At 32.0% G+C, this 24,887-nt stretch overlaps 1 protein-coding gene across 17 annotated transcripts in view; it reads right to left on the minus strand.

Annotated features, from left to right (window-relative positions):
• Positions 1-24,887, minus strand: part of DIAPH2 (diaphanous related formin 2) — a 252,477-nt gene that overhangs the window by 167,999 nt on the left and 59,591 nt on the right. For all 17 annotated transcript variants that reach the window (XR_011101176.1, XR_011101178.1, XR_011101177.1 and 14 more), the window contains 5 exons: positions 20,232-20,333; positions 18,672-18,766; positions 17,197-17,298; positions 10,634-10,873; positions 1,841-1,970 (listed from right to left, as the gene is read on the minus strand). Coding sequence is in view for 9 of the 17 variants with exons in the window: in XM_068697351.1 (XP_068553452.1) it covers positions 1,841-1,970; positions 10,634-10,873; positions 17,197-17,298; positions 18,672-18,766; positions 20,232-20,333 (669 nt within the window). In the remaining 8 variants the exon portion in view is untranslated. The remainder of the gene's footprint in view (positions 1-1,840; positions 1,971-10,633; positions 10,874-17,196; positions 17,299-18,671; positions 18,767-20,231; positions 20,334-24,887) is intronic.

Consider the following 24,887-nt stretch of genomic DNA (forward strand, 5'->3'; position numbering starts at 1 on the left):
CCCATTAAATGCTTTCTCCCTATTGGATGCTGTAGTTTAACTAAATTTTACTAACTCTTTCGGTTTAATTCCTCAAGTCAACCTAGAGAATATCAAAGGTTTTGAATCACAGTATAAAAAAACTCAAAGCTGCAAAACTCTTAATCATAGTTTTTGTGAAAACACAGACCAAACTAAGGACGCTTACAAAGTAAGCTGGGGAAGTGGGGAGAGCCAGACCTTGAAATCAACCATTCAAGTTTAAGATCAGTTTAAGAAAGTTATCTGTCTCCATATGTAACATTCATAGCAATGCTCAGACACAGCAGTCAGATGTAGGTCATCTGCTGTACATTAAGGATTCACCTTTATTTATCAACTACTTCAATATTGCAATGTACAAGTCATTTCTTCAGTTTCTATGTTGCCTTAAACCACAATATCATCCTCAACCCTATTCAAACAGAACAGCTGAATTTTGTCAATAGGCATTCATGCCAATTAGGTATCCAACAGCAGAGAGGTGAAAAACATGAGACAAGTGAATGCTCAGAATAAAAATAAAAGTCTATATATTTACTGTAGCCCTGGTGATACTTTCATTGGATGTAAAGAAGAAAAACAAAGCTGGATTCTGAAATAACTACCTTTCTTGGAGTACAACTAACAACTTAAAGCATTAATTTAACATGGATTATTATCCTAATTCTGAAGTAGTTATATATACTGAGGTAGGAGTGAAAAATTACTGCAGTCCACTTCAAAGAGTTTTATCACATTGTCATTTATCCTGATTATCAGTTTTATTGCACTTGTACAGTAATTTCTCTCGTTAACATATAAAACTTTTCTGTTACAGTTCTGAAGTCTGTTATTTCATGTATTAACTAAACTGGGGTAGGGGAGTTGGCTTTGTCTGAACCAGCAAGACCTTTTCAACTTTAAGCAATATATATTTTAGTGTTTATGCAGAAAGAAAGTGTGAAAGGGTACTTATGAAGTTGACAAAAAAAAAAGTCTATAACAAAGAATAGCAGTTGTGGCTTAATTGCCATTGGTATTTGAAACAGAATTTTAACATAAGAAATGTAATGCTTTGATGTAACATTTTTATCTCAAAGATGATCATAAACCTCACTCAATTACTACTAAATTACTACTAAGGCAAATATGATCAGGGAAAAATTCTGTTAGGATAAATCTTTATTATAACTTATACTACATGATAACCATTTATACTGTATGGCAGACATTATTTACGATATAAATAATCTTAATCTTTCCATAGCTAAGCAACAAGTGCACTAAAAAGCACACCTTATTATATACAACGGTTATCCAACAATAAATAAAGTTCTCTATCACATCTACTGGGCAATACTGCAAACTGACCAAAAATAAAATCAGTATTAATCATCGACTGTACAGTGTAAATTGAATTGTACCTTTCATATGCAATCTGAGCACATTAGAAAACATATTTGCTATTCTCTAAAAAAAAAAAAATCAGGTATTAAAATGAGAAACATATGCATATACACACATGGGTGCTTACTCTCAAACAGTAAGTCTTGAAAGGCCTAACAGTAATCAACGCTGCTTATACAATTTTTTTACGTATCATTTTGTAAGCACTTCACTGTGTTGTATTATTTCCACAACCTACTTCAGAATAAAAGTTACTTTATTACTATTTCTCCCCCTCACTTTTTCTTAAATCAAGAAACATCAGAAAAGAAAAAAATCCACGTGGATTATTAATGCTTACATGTTATATAATCCTGCAATCTAAAGAGAAATGTTTTGACATGAAATATCTCCAAAGAGCTAATACCTCTAGGTGTTTCATCTACTTGCTTACCTTTACTTGCACTCTCAACATGCTGCAGTTCATCTGGGAATTTTAAGATGTCCCGGTAATTCTCCTCACAGATTTCTGCCAGAAAATGCAGTAAGGTTGTTTTCTGATCTGTTGATTTAGTATCTCTAATCTAAAAAGTGAATAGAAGAAAAAAAAAACAAAAACACTTTTTAAAAACATTTTGTCACATCTGCCAAATTAATTTTATTTAAACTCATTAGCAAAATGTTAACTAAATAGGCTGCCTGCAAACAAAGCAAAAAAAAATTAAAAAGAAACTTCTGCAATTCTACTTTCTACAAGACTACAGAGGGAATTTAACCCCATACTGTATTTTTTGTTTTTATTTCTTAAACCTGAAGACAGTACAATTAAGTTTTCAGATTTTAGCAAAGGCAATTCAGAATCCTGTCATGTATATATATGTGTGTATATATATATATATATATATTATAAAAAGATGTGGAAGAGATTAATAGTTTAGTTCATTCTATGGATGCCCCCACTGCCATTTCTAAAGCAATGCCTCTGAAATGCTACATAGCTGGACATAGTGCTAAAATTGCTCTTTCACCAGGCAAGTTAAAGAGAATTAATATAGTAAATTCTCAGTTTTTACTGAAGCAAAATCTAAAGAATAATGCTTGATCTTAATCTTCCAGCTTGCTTGGATTTTCAGACAAATTCTGTTCAGAGAAATGAAATAAATGCACCACACTGGGACACCAAATGACAACAGTAAAGCAAAAGTTATCCTAACTACCAGTAAAAGAAATTCAATTAGTCCAGTTTCATTCAGGTTAAGGTGCATGAGAATTATACACACTGAAGGCAATTTCATATTTTCACTTTACGCTCAATTGGACAGGCAATTTCTAGTGGTCTGAAATAAACTAGTGTTCTGAAGGCAATACGACCCTCTGCTCTCCATTAATATAAGGGCATTAACTGCTAGAATCAATTTATTATTTTAAAGATTGTCCTGAAATCATTGCTAAAATACAGGTCTAGTGATAAAACTTTAAGTACATATATATACTTGTGGCATGTGCATGTAAATAAAAAGAAACATCACAACCTCAAGGGAATGACAAAAAGAATTTAAGTCCAAATTCAGTTTATCCATTTTCATGCAGATGTAAAGAATGAATGCATGGGTTGACTGAAGATTTAGTGGAAGTAGAGATTACCCCTTATTTACAAAGTTCACAGATACAGTAGGTGGATGCAAGAGTTTGAGATGAATGTACCTCACTTTTCATAGAGAAGTGGTGTTACAAGTATATCTGTGAAGACCTTTAAACTGAATTTTATTAACCATAGTTCTTGCACAAAAAAAAAAGAAAAAAAGCTACAGCATACAGAACAAATGAAATCAAGGATTTATTTAAGAAGTATATATAAATGTGTATAAAATCTCCTATTTGTTTTCTCATTCTGTAAATCACTAGTTCTAATTCTATAATCCTCATGACAGGCTTGCCATTGATGTTCAATTTAATACAGGCCTTTCAGCTTTATGGATTACCCTTTAAGAATAAATAAGTGCAGTCCAAAAACAGGCTTTTAAAAATATAAGGTATTTAGGCAATTAAGAATGCAATTTAATTCATAACAAATCAGTGATATAAGATTAAACAGTGCTCAGTAACAGTATGTAGTCAAAAGGTTTTAATATGCTACGTATATATAAATGTTTTTCCAACTTGAAAAAAAAGCATGTTAGTGGCCCAACATCTGCATAGTAGGAAGAAATTGCATTCCAATTTGTCCATGAACAGCAACTACGGGATTTACACTCTTTGATCTTTATGATATCATAGTGGATAAAACATTTGTTCCCTGAAAACAACCAAATTACTTTACCTACAGATTACAAAATAAACATGTTTTGTCACCACCATTAATATCCAAACTATTATTAACATCTGCTCAACTGTTTAAAACATTTCATAAAGTCATACAGATCCTGAGCAACCTTTTCAAATTCTCTACTTTAGCCCAATCAAGGAACACATTTTATTAAATTAATTCATATTTGACTTTCAATACCTAATATTGAGTAATTATATCAATATTTTAAAATAAAATTCTAAACCTACTAATAATGAGAGAAGAAAATACACACTTCTCAAGTGTAGTTTGGCAGACTTTAAAAATAAATTACAAACAAGACAGAACCTAGAACACTAACAAAAGTTTGAATATGCTTTGAAATTGTCTGTTTACCCTGAACATGAGTACACTCTGTGAAAACTTAATGGGTCCTTTCTCTTTTGACTCTCTGGTAGAACTTCACATTTTTGACTTCATGAAAAACACAGAAGATCTCCCATTTTTAAAGGAAACGGTGGATTTTAGGGTTGTATCTTCATAATTTGTCAAGAGAACTTCATTGCTATCAACCTAGCTATATTAAATAATTAAAAAAAAATATGAAAATATTTTGCATCCTGCCTAATAACTATATGTACTGAAACACAAGTTCGTGACTCCTAAAAAACCTCGCTTTTCAAATGCTTCTGCATTATGCCCCCTTTGTTTTTACTGTTTCATTTCCAAAGCATTCCCAGGGAAGTTACAACAGTTCCCTGAGACTTAATAAACAAAAAAACTCATTAATATTAAAAAAAATCATCATTTTTTTTTTTTTTAAGCAAAATAACCTAATTTATCTACTACTTCTCTAGAAGTATTAATGCATTGGAACAGAAGAGCTTTTATAGAGCAACGCCCACATATATGGCATTTGTAAAACATTAGTAATGCATGTCACTGATTTAAGGTTTTCCAATCCATTTATTTTTATATGAGATACTAACACGGATGTTAAAATCTTCAAATATAGATTTTGATTCCACGGCCTTAATCTGAGAGAAAACGTGGAAATAACACATTTGATTAAAGAAGTCAGTAGATCAATATAGGAGGTTTTATGGAGCAGCTTCCTGCTGAATGTCAAAGCATTAATTTGGTACTATTGCATTCCTTGTTTGGAATTTAAATCAAAGATAAATATACACAGAACACAATACTTGCAAGCATAGCCATTCAAATCAATCAAATATAGAGTATCTAGGTCTGCAGTTCAAAAATAACATCAATATAATAAAATAGTCCTGTTTCTTGCAATATTTTGATAAACGATTTAAAATGGTAAATCATACCATAACCAGTTTCAGGTTTTAATTTATTTTTCTTGCTTAACGGGTATCTTTGTATTAAGTTGTCAGGTGCCGGAGATAAAAGCGACAGTGAATGTAACGCAACTTAGTATATTCATAGAATCACCACCAGAGCAACATTTGATTATTATAAATCATAGAATATCCTGAGTTGGGAGACACCCACAAGGATCATCCACGTCCAGCTCCTGGAAGAGCTTTCTATTGATTTAAATGAGATTACATAAAATCATGCATCTTATGCCAAGAAATCTCTCTCTCTCTATCCCTACCTTAAAAGAGAAGAGACTGGTAGTCAATAATAATAAACACTAGTCAGTGATACTCAACCTATATGAACAGCTCATCTTGTACTATTCTCACTGTGAACAACACAGAAATATTACTTATTATATAAAATAACAAATTGTTCCAGATGGAATAATAGAAAAGCTTTATTTAAAGCAACAGTGCTTGCTGTTAGCCTTTCCATTAACTCAAACACGAAACAACAGAAGTTGTACTCTACATATGCTTAAAGCTAATTTTATTTCTTTCAATTACATTTCTATCTAGCCTAAAACTACAAGGGTTTTCTCATGCTTGAAAAGATGGTAACTATCATCTTTTTGCAAATAATTACAGTTTGATCATTTACACACAATAATCAAAAGCAACAACTCAAAAAAATTCAACTTCAGTTAATTATTACAGCATCTTCCCTGCATAACTTTGCTACTTCTGCCATATTCATGTTTTCACAGAGCACTTGACACTTAGGCAATCAAGAATACTCTAGTACATACACCACGAGTAACGGCTTGGCCTCTCCTATTTAAACAAAATTAAGTTTTCTGTATTCTTCCAAATGCTGTTTACAAATCACTGCTTTTTTGAATCTACTCTGCAGTGTAACATTCAGAAACAGAATTTGCTTTTAAGGATTTGCAATTACCACAAAAGCATTAGCTTTCTAACTATAACCAAGTAAGTTTGAATCAGTGTTTTCTTTTATTGAACTTTATTAAAAGCTATTACACAATAAGATTTCTGTATATCAGATGACCAGCTATATTTTAAGAACATGTATTTCACAAAAGATTTGTCTCAGATCAATACCTGCCTTGTTTTTGATTTCAGCTCTACTAACAGACAATTAATTTTAAGATTGTTCAAGAAAAACAATAAAATCAATATGGATATCAAGTTCTATTGAAAAGTGAATTTATCAGGTTAGGATACTTTATAAAAACAAACTGATTTCTAAAGGTATTTTACTTAAAGAAATGTGTATACAGACACTTCTAACTTACTGACAGTCAGAAATTCTGGTTCTACCAAAATAAATAAATAAATACATAAAAGCTCTCTTATTGTGGTTCCATGCATAGGCAGAAAGCCTAAAGACAGTTTAAATTACTGGTCTAATGAAAAAAATCTTACCATCTTACAAGTATCAAGACTTCAAAAATTCTTGATTAATATCCACTGTTTGATTCCCCTGAACCAACTATATTTTCTGGTTATTTTTCTGAGACTTAAATGCTAGTCAAAACATCAAATATAAAGAATAGCTAAAAACTAACATACAAGCCACATTCCGCTTGATTTAGAATAAATCATGTTCACATAACAGTTGAAGTCCTTCTAGAACAAGAATATTCAGAGGATAATACTGTTATTAAACTTAGATCATGCTTTATCCAATGAAGTAGACTACAGTGAGCTTAAAAAAACACCATCAGTCCAAAAATTACCAGTGAAAAATAAGCATTTGAAAACATTAAGCTAACCATTCTTATTTGTTTATAAAACTCCTATAGAAACGGTCACTAGATATGTAATCTTCAAAAGTAGACAAACAGACATCCTCATCTCTAAAATTGTCATCACCTGTGATATAGACAGACATCAAAACATAATTGTTCTTCACAAAATAGAAGCTTAATCGTGCTAGTAATTCAAAAAAAGACATTCATACTTTCCCCTTTTTACTTTTCCTCTTGTGTCCCACTGTATGTTTTTGAACTTCATGAACAGTTCATAACACTAAGTTTTGCCATCATTCATGAGCCACTGAAATAAGCAAAATGCACCTAATACAGACTTTTCCTTTGTATAGTTGGCCCTGACAACAGAAGACTAGCCAAAGCATCACTTCAAATTAACACCATTATTTATTACAATCCCTTGATTAATAAACAAAACAAAACAGTAAGCTCCAAGAAGTTGCAAACTTAATAGCAAAAAAGCCATACTATGAAAGCTTTCTTTATTTAATACAGTAAAAAGTTATATGCTACTTATTTATATAGTATGAAAATAACACCTTCACAGTATATTTGAAAAGAAGCTGACAGAGATTTTAAATACTGGGACAGAGAATGAACGCACTTTGTACAAGTGTAGTCTCAGGTTAAAGCTCTTCCCAAAACTGGCAGCAACTTAATAATTTAAAATGTCGTCTTTTGTTTTAAGAGAATAGATGATCTTGTGGTTAGTAGAAAAAAATTGTGTTGTCTGATTTTTTTCCTAACTGATTAAATATGCCAATTGACAGGCAGAACAGCAAACAAGTTCTTAAAGCATGCTAAGCATGCTCTACAGCATTTCCTGTACTTTGCAAATTGTAGTTTATATTCATGCCATTGTGTGACTCAACAAAAGACAATATTAGAAAAGGTAAGAAACATTTCTGTTTCTAAAGTCACTTAAATAACAACAACAACAAAAAAAAACACTTCCATGGCAAGCAAAACAAAAACTTAGGATGAAATTTCTTTGACATTTTATACCTGACGCCTAGTCTAACAATGTACCTGACATTATAGAAATGCAATTTCTAAATAATAACATACTATGACTTATGAGGGTTCCACACACAAAAACAGAGCTCACAAAACAGTAAAGTAAGTTAGTCATTATTATGCTTTACATATATTCTATCAAAATGCTAACTAATGGCTCTCAAATTCCTCTATAAAAGCTTACAACTCAAATATATTGCCTGGGAGAAGAAACAAATAACACTTGAAAATTATTCAAGGCAGACCTTTTTATGCAGTAATGCTGCCTTCTCAAATTGCCACCAATAAAATAAAATAAAATAAATAAATAAATGTCTTTCAGTGTTTACACAGCCTTCAAAATTTAGTAGCATGTAGGTACACCACAGAGCAAACACGTATAAGCCACAAGACACTGGCAAACAGACTGCTATCTTGTTTTTGCTGTGAAATTTCACTTTTTTCTCTTAGTGCCTTCAGCGAAAAAACAGAAGACAGGTATTTCTATTTTTTCTATTCACAGTAAGGTTTCTCTGAATAGGACATTACACTCACCCTACCATCCTTATGCATACAGAAGCATTGATTTACACAATTGAATGCCAACCATTTTTCAAGTCTTTGATTTCAACACTGTTTTAATCACGTAATAAAGCTGTTAAGTGGCTACAAATATATTAAACCTGGTGTTTACAGAAGATACCACCACCTGATATAGTTTAATATTTTATATTCTTCAAGGCAGTTAATGAAGGTCTGTGAGACTATACTCTTAGTTAAAAATACAGAGCCAATAATGCCATCTTACTACTTTGGGGGGAGAAAGGGAGGGTAGAATTTGAAAGCTATATAACAAAGGAACCAAATGCAATTACCAATCAAAAATAATGTACCAAAAAAAAAGTCATTATCCAAATATCAGCTTTGTCTATAGAAGTAATGAAATTAAGAAAAATAATCAAGAACACTAAGTGTGTAAACACCTCTTTTTAATATATATATATATACACACAAAATAAATATCAATGGTCCGGAAGGGTGGTTCTTTAAGTAAGACGCTACAGGGACAAATTTTGAGGAAAAAACATCTATAGCAAAAGCACATTATTATAATGATCTAATTCAAATTCGAATGGTAAATGCATAAAAGCAATGAAAATCAGAGTACTAAATGGAAGCAGCAAGCATCTTTTAACTTAATTAATAAACAACAGAAGCAAATAACAACTACGTCGCTCTGTCTGGAGAAACTTATCCACTAACTTAAATTACTTTTCCTGACTTTGCAACTGATTAGTGATAATTCACAAGCATAATTACTATACAGAGGTATTAATGATACAATTTTATGTCTACATTTTGGTGAGACCTCCTTTTTCACTCCAACAGACATCACTGTCCTTGTAATTATTTTATTTTTAGACATCACCTTACAACAAAACATAATTAACATCTAAATGCAGCAGCACAGTAAGCATTTTGTTATGGAGAATGCTTAAATATTTTCTCTCACAGGTAAAAGAGTACTTCCTTCAGAAACATGTATTGAAAAAAGGTGGGTTGTTTTTTTTGAGGGCAAGGCAAGTAGTCATAAATTTTTATCTCAGTTATTTTAAATGGAATTCAGCTGTAAGCACAGAGAGTTATGCTTCAGCAATTACTCAGTTCAAGTAGAAAACAATTTGCAGGATTAGTCAATCTACATTAGCTGTGTCAACACCTTTGGGATTTGCATTGACAGCAATTTATAAGTCACCTGGAATGCAAGAATACCTTCTCAAATCTGTGCTATGCTAGAATACCATTTATGCATAGTCATCATTTTATCTCCCTCTAAATTAAAAAGATTTCCACTTAACTCACTAATTTCCCTTTAGATTCATATGTTAGTGACAAGAAAAAGCACCATTGGATTTATAAAATAAACTTCAAATTGGCTACTCTTTAAAAAAGCCATTAATGAATTAAACTACTTTCCGGTTAAGGTTTTATTTTACGTCATGCTGGCAAGATCTTTGTATTAAACTATAGTTAGCAGAGGGTCCTCCTCTACTGAAATATGTCAGATCAGACTTGCTGTGTATTTGAAAGGCTGTTTTCCCCCATAGTTACAACTCCTTGAAGTACATATTAGATTTCTATGTGGCCTCAGATGGGGACTTGAACCATGGGCCCTCATATTATATCAAAGATAAGAAATAACAGCAAAATTCTGAGATTTATGTTTTGTTTTGTTTTATTTTAAATATGTTTACAGATGTTGCATCTCTTTATTTCAAAGACAGGTACTTTACAAACTGAGATGGTCAAGCTCAGATCAATGCCTTAATCACATTTCATCATTTAAATAAACAAGTACTGCTACAAATTAAGTCGATGTTGTATCTCATTTTGCCACCACAAGTGAAGTTTAACATAGGATAAAGAAGTCTGTCTTTAATTCCACATACTTACCTCTTGCTTTATGGATAGCAGGATGGAATACAGAAGCAAGAGACAAGTAGCCAGAGCAATTTATCCCAAAGTCTATGTGCATACTATTGAAGAGATAATGGTTGAAAAAATTGAGGTTGGAAAGTCTGTTCTACTTTTATGTTCCAGAAAGACTCAGAACAGACTTACTGTTTAACGACTGCCTTTAATCACCAGTGCACTGAGTAGGACAGCTATAGGAACATAGCATGCTAGAAAGTTTTACTCTGTGTTTGTGCATCTGTTATTTAAAATAGCGATGTGGTCAGTAAACTACATTGACTGAGTGTTTTTCCCTAACTTAGGGTAGTTTCTCTTGTGGTTGTAAGCTTCATGAATCTGCACTTACCAGTTTTATAGTTTCATCTTACCTTGCAAAGAAAACTGATGTTAAAACCAAGAGACTGTGCATTTCTGGAACCAGAGTTCATGTAGTTTCCAAGAAATAACACTAACTCTAAAAGCCTGCTGAAGCTTTCACTCTTCTTCAGCTCTTCACAAGCCATTGTAACCGCCATAATGTCAGGTTTGATATTGTTTACGTGTTCTTCAAACATAAGCCTGAAAAGGATCCCATTGAGACGTGACCGCAACATTTTCACTGAACTCATCTATAAAACAAGAAAAGTTACATCAGAACATAAAAGAACAAAGGTTTATATTAAAAACCAACATTACGCAGCCAGAGTTGGAAGACTACAATTTCTATATTTTCATTGCCTATCTTGTATTTTCAAAGAATCTGTACCCGCACAAAGGTATTTTTTCCCAAAACCATATGCTTTGCTTGAAATAATTCAGTAAAACATACTGAAAATAAGAGTGCTTTGTGTTACCAAATCATTAATTTCCAAACTCACTAGCAATAAATGTACGCTACTAAACTTGTTCCTCATCACAGAATGTATGTAAGCCAGTTCCACCAGTTAACATATTAGCCTGAAGGCATATGTGATGACCATTTATTCAAAGCTCCAATGAAGTTAGACTTGGAAGCTAAGTTTTTCAAGTTTTTCTTCCTTCAGAAATGGTCTAAACCACAGACGCTTGAAAGATTGTAAGATAGCAGAAATATAAACAGTTACAGTCTGATTAAACAAGAGAATTATCATTTTTAGACTCTCTTATTGAGCTGATGCACAGTTCTCAAGTTCTCTTCATCACTGGGAGAGCAGTTGGGGAGAAAAAGATGACGAATTCTTAGGGGCCCTTGTGGTAGGCCTTGGGAATATCTAAGTGAGTTTGAGACACTGAAGGTCAGGGTTCATTAGTCAGATGTTTATATGAAGCCAGATTACATTAGTGCCACTGTTCACGGAATATTGCCATTGTACTAATGGGAGCTATAACTTATGATATTTGCTGATAACATCAGCAAATTATATTAGTGCTACATCTAATTTGGTGATTATTTTTGCAGGTTTTAATTAAACTGAAGCTTAAATAGTTTTCTGTTATTACCTATACTGATACCAAGTGATAAGTAATATGTATCCTATCAGCATTTTGGAATGACGGTTATGAAACAAGCTCAAAGTTATATTATATATACAGTATGATATATTTGATATGAAAGCTTTTTAAGTTCATACCATCCAAGAAAAAGTCTCATCTTTGTCTATCCCAATGCATAATCCAGATTTAGGAGGTGATTAAGAGTTTTGGGCTCAAATTTATGACAAGTTTCTATAGATTTGAAAAAATATACACAAAGATACTAAAAAAGGATATACTTAGGTTTACTCACTCTTTCAGTTCTGATCACATAACATCATGAAGTGTAGGCAACAAACTGCCTACTATTCAACTTGTTGTCTTTTGAAACAAACTTTGTAAAGCTTCTCCCCAAGACACTATTTTCTGTCTCAGGGATTTTTTAAAAGGTAGTATAGCACTAATTCATTCCTGACCTGATGGGAAGGCTATAAGATAACAAAGTTGTACAACAGTACATGACACAGATACTGAGAAGTATCTCTGATAGCAATATCATTACCTTAAACCCCAATACCAATTTTATTATTCTAGAAATTATTATTTTGTATTTTGCACAAGTAATCAGTAATATTTCCTTCTACTTTGCCATGGACTTTAATTCATAAAAATATGTATAAATTTAAGAAAATAATATGTATTGAAAATTTTTAATCCACTTAAAAATTTTCATTTAAATGCAAGAATGATTACCTTCCAAATCTAACTCTTAATTTTAATTAGAAGAATACAGAAAGATTTCTCCCCCAATGTATTCACTATCAGTGGTGTTCCTGAAGCACTTTGTCCCCCTGAAAGAAAAGCTTTGTTATGTGACAAATCACAGATCTTGGCCATCAAAACAAAGATTTTTATTTGCTTATGTATTTTGCTCAGACTTTGACCACATCTCCTTTGAGGAACTTTGAGATTTTTCTATGAGGAAAATGAATGATTCAGTAAAAAAGTGTTTCAGCATAACTTGCTTTTTAATCCCCATTATTAGAAATATCTACTGAAGCCTCCATAAGACGCCACCATTCAGTCTTGAAACATTACTTTTCTAATCATTCTCTGTTTCACAAAAGTCATACTGAAAACATTTGTTCTGAAAACAATCTACATTCACTGTGCTACAGTAAATGGAAGTCAAAGCAAGTTAAGTGATTAAGTGACTTTTGCAGGAAAACCTCCAATTAATGTTTTTATTCAAAATAGCATAGGAAAAAGTTGTAAAACTCTTTATATCCTGAAAGCAGTATTTTACCATATGGTTTAGTAAGAAATAAATTTGAATATGCCAACAAGCTTCAACCCTTTCATGAGGTAAACATCACCATTTTGATATGCTTGGTTTAGCTTTTTTTTTTTCTGGTTAACGTTGGATCACATACTTTTGTAGTCAGTCATCCCTCAAAACAAATAATCACAAATAAATGACTATATTAGTACTGTCTGAAAAAAAGTATATTTTTATGACTTCTAATTTTTTAGTCAAATCTTATTGAAGAACCATTTAGATTCAATCCAGTAGTAATCACAAGTGAGGTAAATCCAACATCATCTATTTCTAAGGCAAACAAGAAAGAGAATACAGTCTCCCCAACCACTTTCAATTAGTGGCGTAGTTTCTGGGAAAAGAAAAAAATCATAATACTATATAGAAGGAATGAGAAAGCATTAAGCAAGCACTAGATATAGTTGCTAGAAAACTGATCAATTAAAAACTTGAACTATGCAACAACTGCTAAAACCCAAGGTTACTCCTCCTCAGTTCAAGTGGTTTTCAGATATCAGTAAAGCCAACTGGCATTAATTCATGCTTTGGTAAGAAGTGTCTTGAGAGCACCTACTTTCTACACATACCTAATACACAGGGCTTGTATCTTGGCAACTTCATTAATTACTTTTGGTTTACCACTAAATGAAAACAACACAAGAGTCCTTCTTCTAGTCTTCTGGATCAAAGAAAAAAAATCTTCCAAATAGGAGAACAAAAACATTCTCCACATATTATCATACGCTCAGTACTATGTTTGGTAACAGAAAATTGGAATAGCTTTTGCACTCTATCAAGTCACATTGCACTTGGTAAATTAATTTACGCTCACTGTGCAGACAATTCATATATAAACATGCTAAAGTAAACAAGAGCATCAGTTATGTTCTTTCATTTATCAAAGTCATATTCATTCAATCAAGATGAAGCCAAATATATGGCAAATAACGGAAGACTATTTTGCAGGTTTTCTTTACTTTAGAAATAAATGCTTCCACAGGGATAGATCAACATTTTGATACCTGTAATAATTACACCTTAAGTTAACTATCAGTTTGTTTTATTTCTAACAGCAGTGTATTAGCATAATACCAAAATTGCACATCCACTGGTCAAATATGACCAAAAGAGGTACAAAATTCAAAACCTCATCCTGCCTGTCCTATGCCCAATTAGAATTTCAGATGAAGTTGCAATTTCTTTCATAACACCTTCTGAACATGTTAAATTAGAGAAATAATTCTATCTTTATGAACAGCAGATCATCTTTGCATAAATGTACAAATAGAGTTACTTCAATTCTTAAAAAAAAAATATATGCTTCTAAAGTAAGCCTATGACAAGCAAACAAATTTTGGCAGCAACAATCTGCCAACAAAAGTTGGACTAATCTGTTTTACTGCATTTGGCTAGGATTAGTTAGTTTTCTTCATAGCAGACTGTATGGTGTTTTTTTTTTTTTATTATTATTATTATTTATGATGAAAACAATGCTGATAACAGTGATGTTCTAATTACTGATGAACAGTGTTTGCACAGTGTCACAGCATTCTCTGTGTCTCAATCTGCCTTCCCCCAATGAATAGACAGGAGTTGCACAGTAAGTTTAGGAGTTAAAATAAAGATGCCATTACATCACTTTCGTTTTTTCTTCTTCCACTTGTCCATTTATTGAACTTTTTTTTTTTTTTTTTTTTTTTTTTTAATAATCTCAACTTCTGTGCTTTCTTTCTACCATGTAGGGAGGGGATGTAAGGAACAAATAAGTGAGCATTTATGCTCTGCTTAACTGTGTACCCAGATCAACCCACAACACCTGTTTCTTTAGTGAATAGCTGCCCTTAACTACCATTTGTAACTACCTAAAGGGAAGAAACAGAGAAAACACAGAGGATTCTTGAAAGTGCATAGTGATAGAGCAAAAGCAAAAGACATGATGGTGCTGAGGAACTTCTGACTGTATGTAAGGAAAACACTTTTGAAAACGAAGATAGCCAAAACTGAGTTCAGCCTCATCATTCCTCATCAGGAAAATAATTTACTATTACCCAACAGAGAGCAGAACAGTCGGAGGATGTAGATAGACAGTATAGCATTCCAGAAATACCATTATGTAAAAGCTAGAGAGAAATGCAGCAAAAACTGAATGGGGAGAAAGACTGAAGCTGAAGAGACAAGGAGGGTATGATGTTTATAAATTGCAGTGTTCAGAAGGCATCAAGCTGGGAGAAAAATCTCAGTTACAAAGATCAAAGTTGCAACATGAAATACCTTACAGCAGTAAAAAGAAGGAACTGAGAAATTTCAGAAAATTATGCTTAACTAGTTAACTGAATGGCAGACACCAGTCATTTGTCCCAGTGCCTCTGCCATGCTTGCTTCCATCCTGAGTTTTTCTTGCACAACATCTACACAATTTGCCACTTTGGCTTTTCAGGTACATCAGTCACTCCCTGTCACCCTTTGCTTGTCGCCATTTCAAAAGTAGGCAGGAAGCAGACAGTGCAATTGTTCTGGCCTGCCTGCCTTCCCTCCTAGAGATTAAAAGCCCTTTCTGCCATAGGGCTGGAAGCACTATTGTCATTTTATCACACCATTTTATTCACTAGAAATGTCTGTTACATGACAGGAGGGAACAACATCTTCCTCCTGGGGTTTTAAAGAGTTTATATAAATATTACATTATAATAAATACAAAATAATACATAATATAAACTGTTGCAAAATCATGTTTCAGAACAATGAGGAAATCTGGTAGAATATTAGGAATGAATATGTTCATATTCTTCCAAGTTTCCTTGTTGTTCTGAAATAATGTTTTTGGAACTTTATACCATTTATAAAAAATCAAAATCAATTGCCTAGGAATTTTCAAAACTCATGGATACCTTTCATTTTTTGTATCCTCTACAAAAATCTCACTAGTTCAAATCATGTTCCCTAAATACAAACAAATCACTCAAAAGGTATTTCTGAAGCCAACTTACACTCAAAGCAGAGACTGTTTATATATACATATACACATGCGCACACACACACACGCATATATGTAAATAAAGCTGTTTCTACTATTTCAAGAACTGCTATTTCTGTTTTAATACTTTTTAATTTACATAACGCTGTAAAATTCCAACAACACCAAGCCTAGCTCCTCTGGTGTTAAGAATACATTCAAATACATTACAAAGGCGATATAGTCTCTCAGAATGTCAAAACTAAAGTGAAATGATAAACTAAATTGCTTAAGGCTTTATCAAGTCTTTGGAAAACCAGAATCAGAAAAAGAATCTTCCAAGTCCTACCTTAGTACTTGGTACCATAAAATCACATACCAGCATGTATTTGGCAATTTATGCAAACTGAATGATTTCATTCAGAGACAGGTTCTAGTCATTTTATCTGATATCCCTTCCTTTGTAATAGATACATTTATTGAACACCAGTAAAAGCAACAGAATATGATGTTAAATTTCAATTCTATTACAAATCCATGCTTTTTCTAAAGCAGTTTCATAAATATATGTATACATACACATTCATACTGTATGTATATGCATGTAGGTGTATACACACATTTATAATATATAGAATCATAGAATATCCCAAATTGGAATGGACCCACAAGTAAAATCGAATCCAACTCCTAAAAAAGCTTTCTATTGATCAGAGTGCAATTTTTTAACTCTTCCTACAAAGAAATCTTTCCCCAACCTTTAAAGATGTGCAGATATATCTTGCCAAAAGATAAAACCTGAGTTGAGATATTATAAGCACGACTTTCAGATGTTCAGTTTTCAATACAGAAGAATAAATTCATCAAATTTGTCAGTGCCACAGTAAATGGATCTTTAAGAAGTTAAATTTCTAAGACTTCATAAAACAGTTATGAAGAACACTCTAGGCACAATAAATACTTAAGTGTTCCATGCAAAACACCGTACAAGAATCAGATTAAAGACTTGGTCTGATAAAGAAATGTCTTAATGTTCTTAATCACATGCTATAATCACTACCACAAGAAAACAAGTATGAATTTACAGAGATTTTTAGACTGTTTCTGATCAATAAATACAGCAACATTTACTTAATGCAGAATGTGAAATAACACTAACCAAAAGACTTTCGAGTTTCATCTATTTGATGAAATAATACTCTCCAGTTAATTACTGCATTAATACATACCACAACTCCAAATTGTTCTGACTCAGCAAGATCATTATATTCATCCTTCAGTTCAGCTAAGGCATTAAGTTCTTTCTGCTCAGGAAGATTCTTCACTAGGTTCTAAAATAAAAAAGGCATTATATTAAACTTGATATAACAAATGAGCTGGCATCTTAAAATAATGTTTAAAACAACACAACACAGAAATACATGAGGAAATTATAGGGAACTTATTTTATCTACATAGCTTAGACACTATATAAAAATTAAATGAAACCAGTAATTAATACAGACATCAGCACTGTCTTCAATTTGAAGAATGCCTTCACAGTATTTAGAAGTTATAGACAGATAAACATATAGACAGATAAAGATGAAACATGCAATTCTATAGCATTTTGATTACAACTTAAGACTGTTGTGGAGATAACATAATCTTACATTAAATGTTACAAGTAATGCTAAATGTTATATCTTAAAAACAAAAAACAACAACAAAAAAAAAAAACATTGCTTAAAAAAATCCATGCTAAAATTTGACAAAGTGATGAAGTACTAACTGTGTAAAGACTTGTTCAGCCCAATCTCCCTGGAATAATCATTTTCAACGACCAAGAAAGGAAGAAAACATTCATTTACAAAGCCTTGTGGGAATTAGGACAGGGTCACAAACAGGGGACAACGAAGAACAAAAGGACAAACAGCAGCCCACTACATTAGCTACAAAAATATCAATTAGTGAAGACTGGATCAGCTGGTAATGATGACACCAATAATCTGCATAGGATATTAAGAGGAAGTAATTCAACATCAGTATCATCAGTGTGCTGCATCTATATAGCATTTCAGGTTTGCCTTTTTCTCTCTTGTGCTCTTACTCCACAGAGATTGCTCTCCTCCTACTGTGAGGACAGCAACCAGAGACATGTAAAGAAGCTGTACTCCATATTTCCATCTCTCTGGCTGACAGATTTTGGCCTTAAAATAAGATCAAAGACACTCAGAAGCAGGTCTGATTTATAGATTCTTTCTGTTTCTTTGGTTGGTCTTGCATTGCACTGTAGCAGTATCCTGAAACATTCAAGTAGTTTCATCTATCACTAGTGACAAGCAGAGGTTTTTCAACAAGAAGCTTTCCTGAAACTCTATTATCCACTAGCCTAAACTAGGTAAACATTTGTCTCAAGCTCAAAAACTAGAATCAGATTATTTTTTTTAATCTCCTACATTATGAATTTTCGCTTTCAGAAGAAAGAATTTTAAGAGTCTTTTAAAGACAGTTTTATCGCCATATGTAAGCATATACAAAAGTAGAAGTGAAATAAACAAAACACTAAATTCAAGTGATATATTTATAGCTGATATCCAGAAAACTCTACACTATTGTTACTTCTTAATTCTTACACCTTTATATCATTTGTATGATACAACATCATTTGTAATCATTTGTATGTACAACACCCTATGAACAAAACCAAACATTTTTCACATACCTGAATCAAGGATTCACTCAGCTTTTCTTCATCAACCTCTAAAATGATATTTTTTATTTCTTCGTAAGGCAAACGGAAAGAACCCAAAAATATTGCTGAAATTCAGTAAGAAATCATTAGAATCCAAAAGGTCAAAGAAGATGGATGTAGGAATACAAATTTCAATTCTAACAACTCAAAAAAATGTATCTTGATCCAAATTAAGCTAACTCACACGAAGAAAATTTTCTATATAAACTAAGTGTTATATGAAGAATGCTATTTCCATTGAAATCATAATAAATGTCATTTCTAAGAAATCAAACTATGACAACAATTTGGACTGTTTCTTCCTAGCAGTATTATTTATCTGTCAGAAATAAGTCTTTTTTTTTCTTTTATGAATAGCAATATACTTGTGTTACTACTAAAACAGACATGTTCAACCCATTATAAGACTTTAGCTGGTACTTCTGCTTTCACAACCACGTTTACACAGCTGTACTGAATTTATAACTGGTTGAGTATTTTCATAACATTCTAAAAAAAATCCTTGTCAAAGGCAAAGACAATATATATACACACACTCTAACTCCTCTACCATTTTTAAGTAACTAAGCTTATAAGAGACTATATATATTGTATATGTTTCAAAGATGACATTTGTAAAATAATTTGATCCCAGGATGTTACAACGTCTCAGAACCCCATTCCATAAAACGCAAAATATCCCTAACACATACAGATTGATACATCGTTTTTCATGATATGCTACATATTCAACCCAATTACTATGTCTGATTTTCCTACAATCCTATTTTCAATGATTTGTTTAAAATTTTCTATCACTTGTGTCATAGCACTTTTTCTGCTTAGGAAAATGTATTCATGGATATGGCAATAAACAATGCACGGATTTGTTTTTATATACTTGCTTTGCCTCAAGTGTAGATGGACTACTGGCATTTTAAGGTATTTCTAATTCAGATATTAAAAAATCTACTACTCTCAGAAATCAATTTCCCTCCATCTTAAAATGGAAAAGCAAATTAAAAATAATAGGTGGTGTTGTTTTCTTTAGATTTTATAATAGTGGTTTTTGCACCTAATTTATCCCATTTGGCAATATTTGTCTCTTCAAAAGTCTATCTATCCCTCATCAAGTTCTTTATCCACTGCTGTAACCAGAAAAATCCACTGGGGATGGAAGCTGAGAGGCCAAACCTAAAACCCACCAACACTGTGTCCCTGAATCAGTGACTATCATTTAATTATACTTCTAGTCTAATGCAGTTAGAGAAACAATCAACTCTGTAATTAAAAAAAAGGTATAATTAAAATTTAAGTTTACACCATTTTCTGTTTTTCTGTTTTGTTTTGTTTGTTTTTCTTTTTTTTTTTTCATTTTCCAAGGCTGTAAAGTGAATTTAGATCATACTTACATAAAACTTCTCTGAACTTAAGACTTACATTCACATTAGCCAATTTTTAGAAAAATATTGCACATTTAAACAAGGAAAGAATATTTAAGAACAGCCATGTGGAAATTATAATTATTCATTTATAATATTTGACACTCACATAAGTTTTGTGCAGTTTTTCCGTCCAAAACTCTTAATTCTTTAATCTTTTTCTTCGACTGAGCTACTTTCTTTTCTTCTGTTTCTTCTATTGCCTTTTTAGCTGTAAAGAATGTATTTATTAAATTCTGATACAATTGTTGAAGAGACTAATAGCAACTTAGTCAGAAAGCCATAACTCATCTATAAGAATTAGCTCAAGAAAATGCAAATCCATTGCCTCAATGTACTAAAAAATATCTAAGTAGAAGGAAAGTGAAACAAAATTCTTAATAAGATGACAAATTTTTCATGTACTATCACGTTATATTTATACATATATTATATATACTATCACATTATATTTATATATATTTATATATATTTTTAACCCAGAAGTTCTAGTATCTTCAGTCCAGTTTATTCCAAACACCTTTAAAAATGCACTGATTTGGTGTTACCACAAAGCACATGAGTGCCCTCTGTTGACACTGCAGTATCTCAGATAGCATTAGAAGTTAACCCAAAACCAGTAAGATAAATTATTCTAGATTCATCACAAAATAAACTTGAAGAGGTAGGTTTTTACTAATTGTCTTGTCCATAGTAAATAGCAAAACACACATAAAAAAAAAAAAACACTGTAAAACATATAAAAATACTTTAAATTGGATTCTTTTATCGTTTGTTTATAAGTAACAAAGATTGCTGCCTTTATATTCAGTACTTAAAATTATACAGAAAGTAAAATGGTATTCAGATATTTAAAACATATGATGATTTTCTGAATAATTCAGTGTACTTAATTTTTACAAAATTTGCTAAAGTATTGCATAAACCCATTAACAAGGATTTATTTCCTTTTAAATATTATAGAACATATTTGGCACTGAAGAAATAGAAGCTTAACATGTCTAACACTAATAAAATTTGATGAACATTTTAAGTCAGTCAGAAGTGATTGAAAAACTTTGAAGTATAATTAAGAGTAAGTTTTAAGCAGACTAAATATTTTTCTTCTCAGAGCAGTTTTTTTTTTGCTGTGCTGTTTCATCAGGATGGGTTTCACTACAGTTATCTCCTATAAAAACATGTATACTTTTAGTGTTAAGAGTTAACACTAAAGCCTCAGTTTCAACCTCTTAAAGAAAAAACAAAGTTGCTTTCACCTCGTACACATTACCAGCAGGAAAACATCTCAAAGTAATACTACTGGGTTTATACCACTTGAATAATTAGTTTACCCTGTGCGGCTGCATACCAGCATAAACTAAGCTAGTCCAAGACAGTTCCTTTATCTCCAGCTACCTCTAAAAAGCCTGAAGCAGAGAAAGCTAAGCAGAAAAGACTGTTCAACAACGTAATGCTTGTTCTCCCCTTTCCCTGCTATTATTTTGCAAGCCTAGCCACGTATGACCAGCCTGCTATATATTTGGCAAAGGACAGAGTTACATATCAACATTACAGCAATCTTACAGATAGCCATGACCCAATGAACTACAGTTCAAAATCCTAAAGTGACACTCTATGAAATAATCAAACCCTTCTCACTAACTGTTCTCAATTAAACATGGATATAAAACCAGATGCTGAACAAATAAAAAAGTAATAATCCAAGAGTTAATAATGACTTCTCCCATGACAACACAATAAATGTTGTGAGTTCTGTTAAAGCATGAGAAACTATTGAAAAGCAGGAATTTGTTTGGTGAGACAGGTGTGAGAAATTATTTGAGAAGATAAGTGACTTATTCCTAATCCCTTTAATGAAGCCTTCCTAATTTCCATATAAAATCAAATGTTTATGGAAATATGGTGAAGAACATACATCCTTATAATCTGCTTACAGAGAGAGTATGAGACTTGTCAATCAGCCACAAACATTAAAGATAAACCTGTTCTTTTATTAGCTAAAAGAAAATACACAAAGACAGTACTATTTGTCTCTATCTTGAGACCTGCAAAACTGCAGGGCTAACAAAAATATTTTGTTATAATATACAAAACCAGAGAAGCAAATATGCTACCAAATGTCAGTTCACAAAAAGGATTTTTTTTTCCATTGATAATTCACATACACCTGATCAGACACAGAAAGAAAAACAACTTTATGAGCAAGAGTCCACACAGGGCAAACAAATTTTCAATAGTATCCCTCCCTCAACTGTTTCCAGATTGCATTTCTTTAGGTGTTGTGAAACTAGTAATCATATTTACAATACAAAAGACCAAACTTTCAGAAATTTTGTAACAAACTACAGCTACTCTTCAAATAGTTTCAAGCACGAGACTAAGAACTTTTAGTTACCTTCATGCCAATTCACAAAAATCATAAAGAAATAACTGAAATCACAACTGAATTCAGTGACTATACCAAACTTGCTGTTGAGCGTCTACACAAATCTTACCAACTTAAGACTCACAGGCAGAAGAGACATTAAATTACCAGAAATTCTTCTACACAGTTTGATTGATTACAAGCATAATGCTATCAAAAGTCATGCTTCTGCCCCTTCTGTTATTGAGCCTCTTTCTCATTCAGTCCATTTTAGCAGTGACTTGACTGCAATAGAACCACAAATTACAGATTTTTAAAGTAGAATTAAATAAATAAAACACTACTTGATAAATTTAAGAATCAATATACTACTACTGACCAACCTCCCAACTCTTTTCAGGTATTCCTTGCACAAGTGCCTGTTTCACGATGAGACAGGCTTTTTATCTTGATGCCAAAGAACTAGTTGAAGGTAGAGATGAATAAGGATTTTACAGCAGTTAACACAGGGTAGCTCAAAAAAGATTAAAAAAAAAAAAATCAATCTGGAAGCTAAAGCATCTGTATTGCTTCATACAGATGTAGTTTAGTGCAATTCTCCATTTAGTTGGGAAGAAGCAACAAGCTTTTTTTTTTTTTTTAAAACTATCAACAATCATTCACTGAAGTGGCAAAAAAACTACCAATGCACAGTTATCTCACACTGATTATACCTACAGAATGTTTTGGTTGGTTTTACTTTTGTTTACCATCTTTCTAAAGCAGACAGGAGAGGGAAAGGTAGAGAGCCAACATGATCAAGCAGAAGGAAGAAAGGGAGTTTTAACACATGCAGATGTCTCTTTGAAGAAAAGAAAATTATCTGAATCCCCATGTTATATAACCTACTTTTTAAATTCAGAATTCAGTTCTATTGTGTTAATAAAAACATATTTGTTTATCACTGTAAGAGGAAAAAAGCTGATGCAACATGCTGCAAGGCATTGTTTTCTGTTCATCATACATTATGCAATCAATGCACATGCTACTTAAACGGGTACCTTTAGTGATGCCTTCAGCTGGGAACTAATATAATCCCACAAAAAGTACACTACTTGAAAACCACACAGGATCTAAACAAAAAAGAAGTGACACTAAACAGTGTTAAATATATTAAAAAAATACTTCTAACAAGAATAACTATAACTGTGGCAAAAAATATACACAAAGATCTTGAAATACTTCAGAGACTTAATTAAAAAAAAAGTTCTACCACCAGTACTTTAAACTTCTGTACCAATATAAATAAGCACGTATGGCTTTTCAAAATTATTTTTCTACACTTGCCTGTAATTCAGCTACTGTAAAGTCACAACAAATTTTTAGAAATACAAAAATGCCAAGTAAATAGGACCCTAACATTTTCTGAAAGCCACCGACCGATAAAAAGATATTTCATAGCACAAAAAATCAGTAAACTTTACGAGAAAATTAAACTTCTTTGAACATGACTAAATTGGTGACCTTGGGAAGCTATTGATTAGCTATTAATTGCAGAGGTACCCAATAATAATAATAAACTAAAGAATAATTTAATAAACTAAAGAATAATTGTTCAGTTGGAAGGGACCTACAAGGATCATCAAATCCAACTGTCTGACCACTTCAGGGCTAACCAAAAGTTAAAATACAGTATTGAGAACATTATCCAAATATCCTCATTAACTAGTTTAAGTGCAATTTGATGTATTCTGGATATACAGTCTGACCTATGCAGTTAACTACAGAATCTTTCATTTCTGTTGACTTAGTACTTGTAAAATTCCATTAAATACTTCCTAAAAAGAACTGCATTCTCATACTAATTTAAACTTAAAAATAAAGAAATTAAAAAAAAATAATCAATTACTAGGCTTGAGAAAGTAATTATCAGTATTAATAACAATGGTAATATGGTCATATTTACTGTTTTATTAAACAGAATAACAAGCAGAACTCAAAGGGATACTTTCATAGTTATTGAATCCAAAGCCTAAATTTTTATGGGAGAGATTATATTTTAAAAATTGGGGAATTATCTCTCTTAAGAGACTCTGTTATTTTCTGTAACCAGTAACCTATGCCCTGTGACGTTGACTGGAAGTCACAGCTTTGATAAATACTGATAGCAACTTTTTCCTTATTAATAAAATTACTAAAAAATAAAGAAATAAAGAAATTACTCTTCTAAGTGTAGAAGTCTGTGTCATCTGAAAATATGGTCTTGTCATGGGCAGTATAAAATTAGTTGTAATATATAATAAGCATATCTTTCAACTTAATATTATAAATGCATCTGTGTCCACAAGTCAGTAACAAGAATCCAGCTTACTTCTACCTTTAAGTTAGAATTACTTAGTTTTATTCAGACACATATGAGGA

The sequence above is a fragment of the Anas acuta genome, chromosome 13 (assembly GCF_963932015.1).
Source record: "Anas acuta chromosome 13, bAnaAcu1.1, whole genome shotgun sequence".
Lineage (NCBI taxonomy): Eukaryota > Metazoa > Chordata > Aves > Anseriformes > Anatidae > Anas > Anas acuta.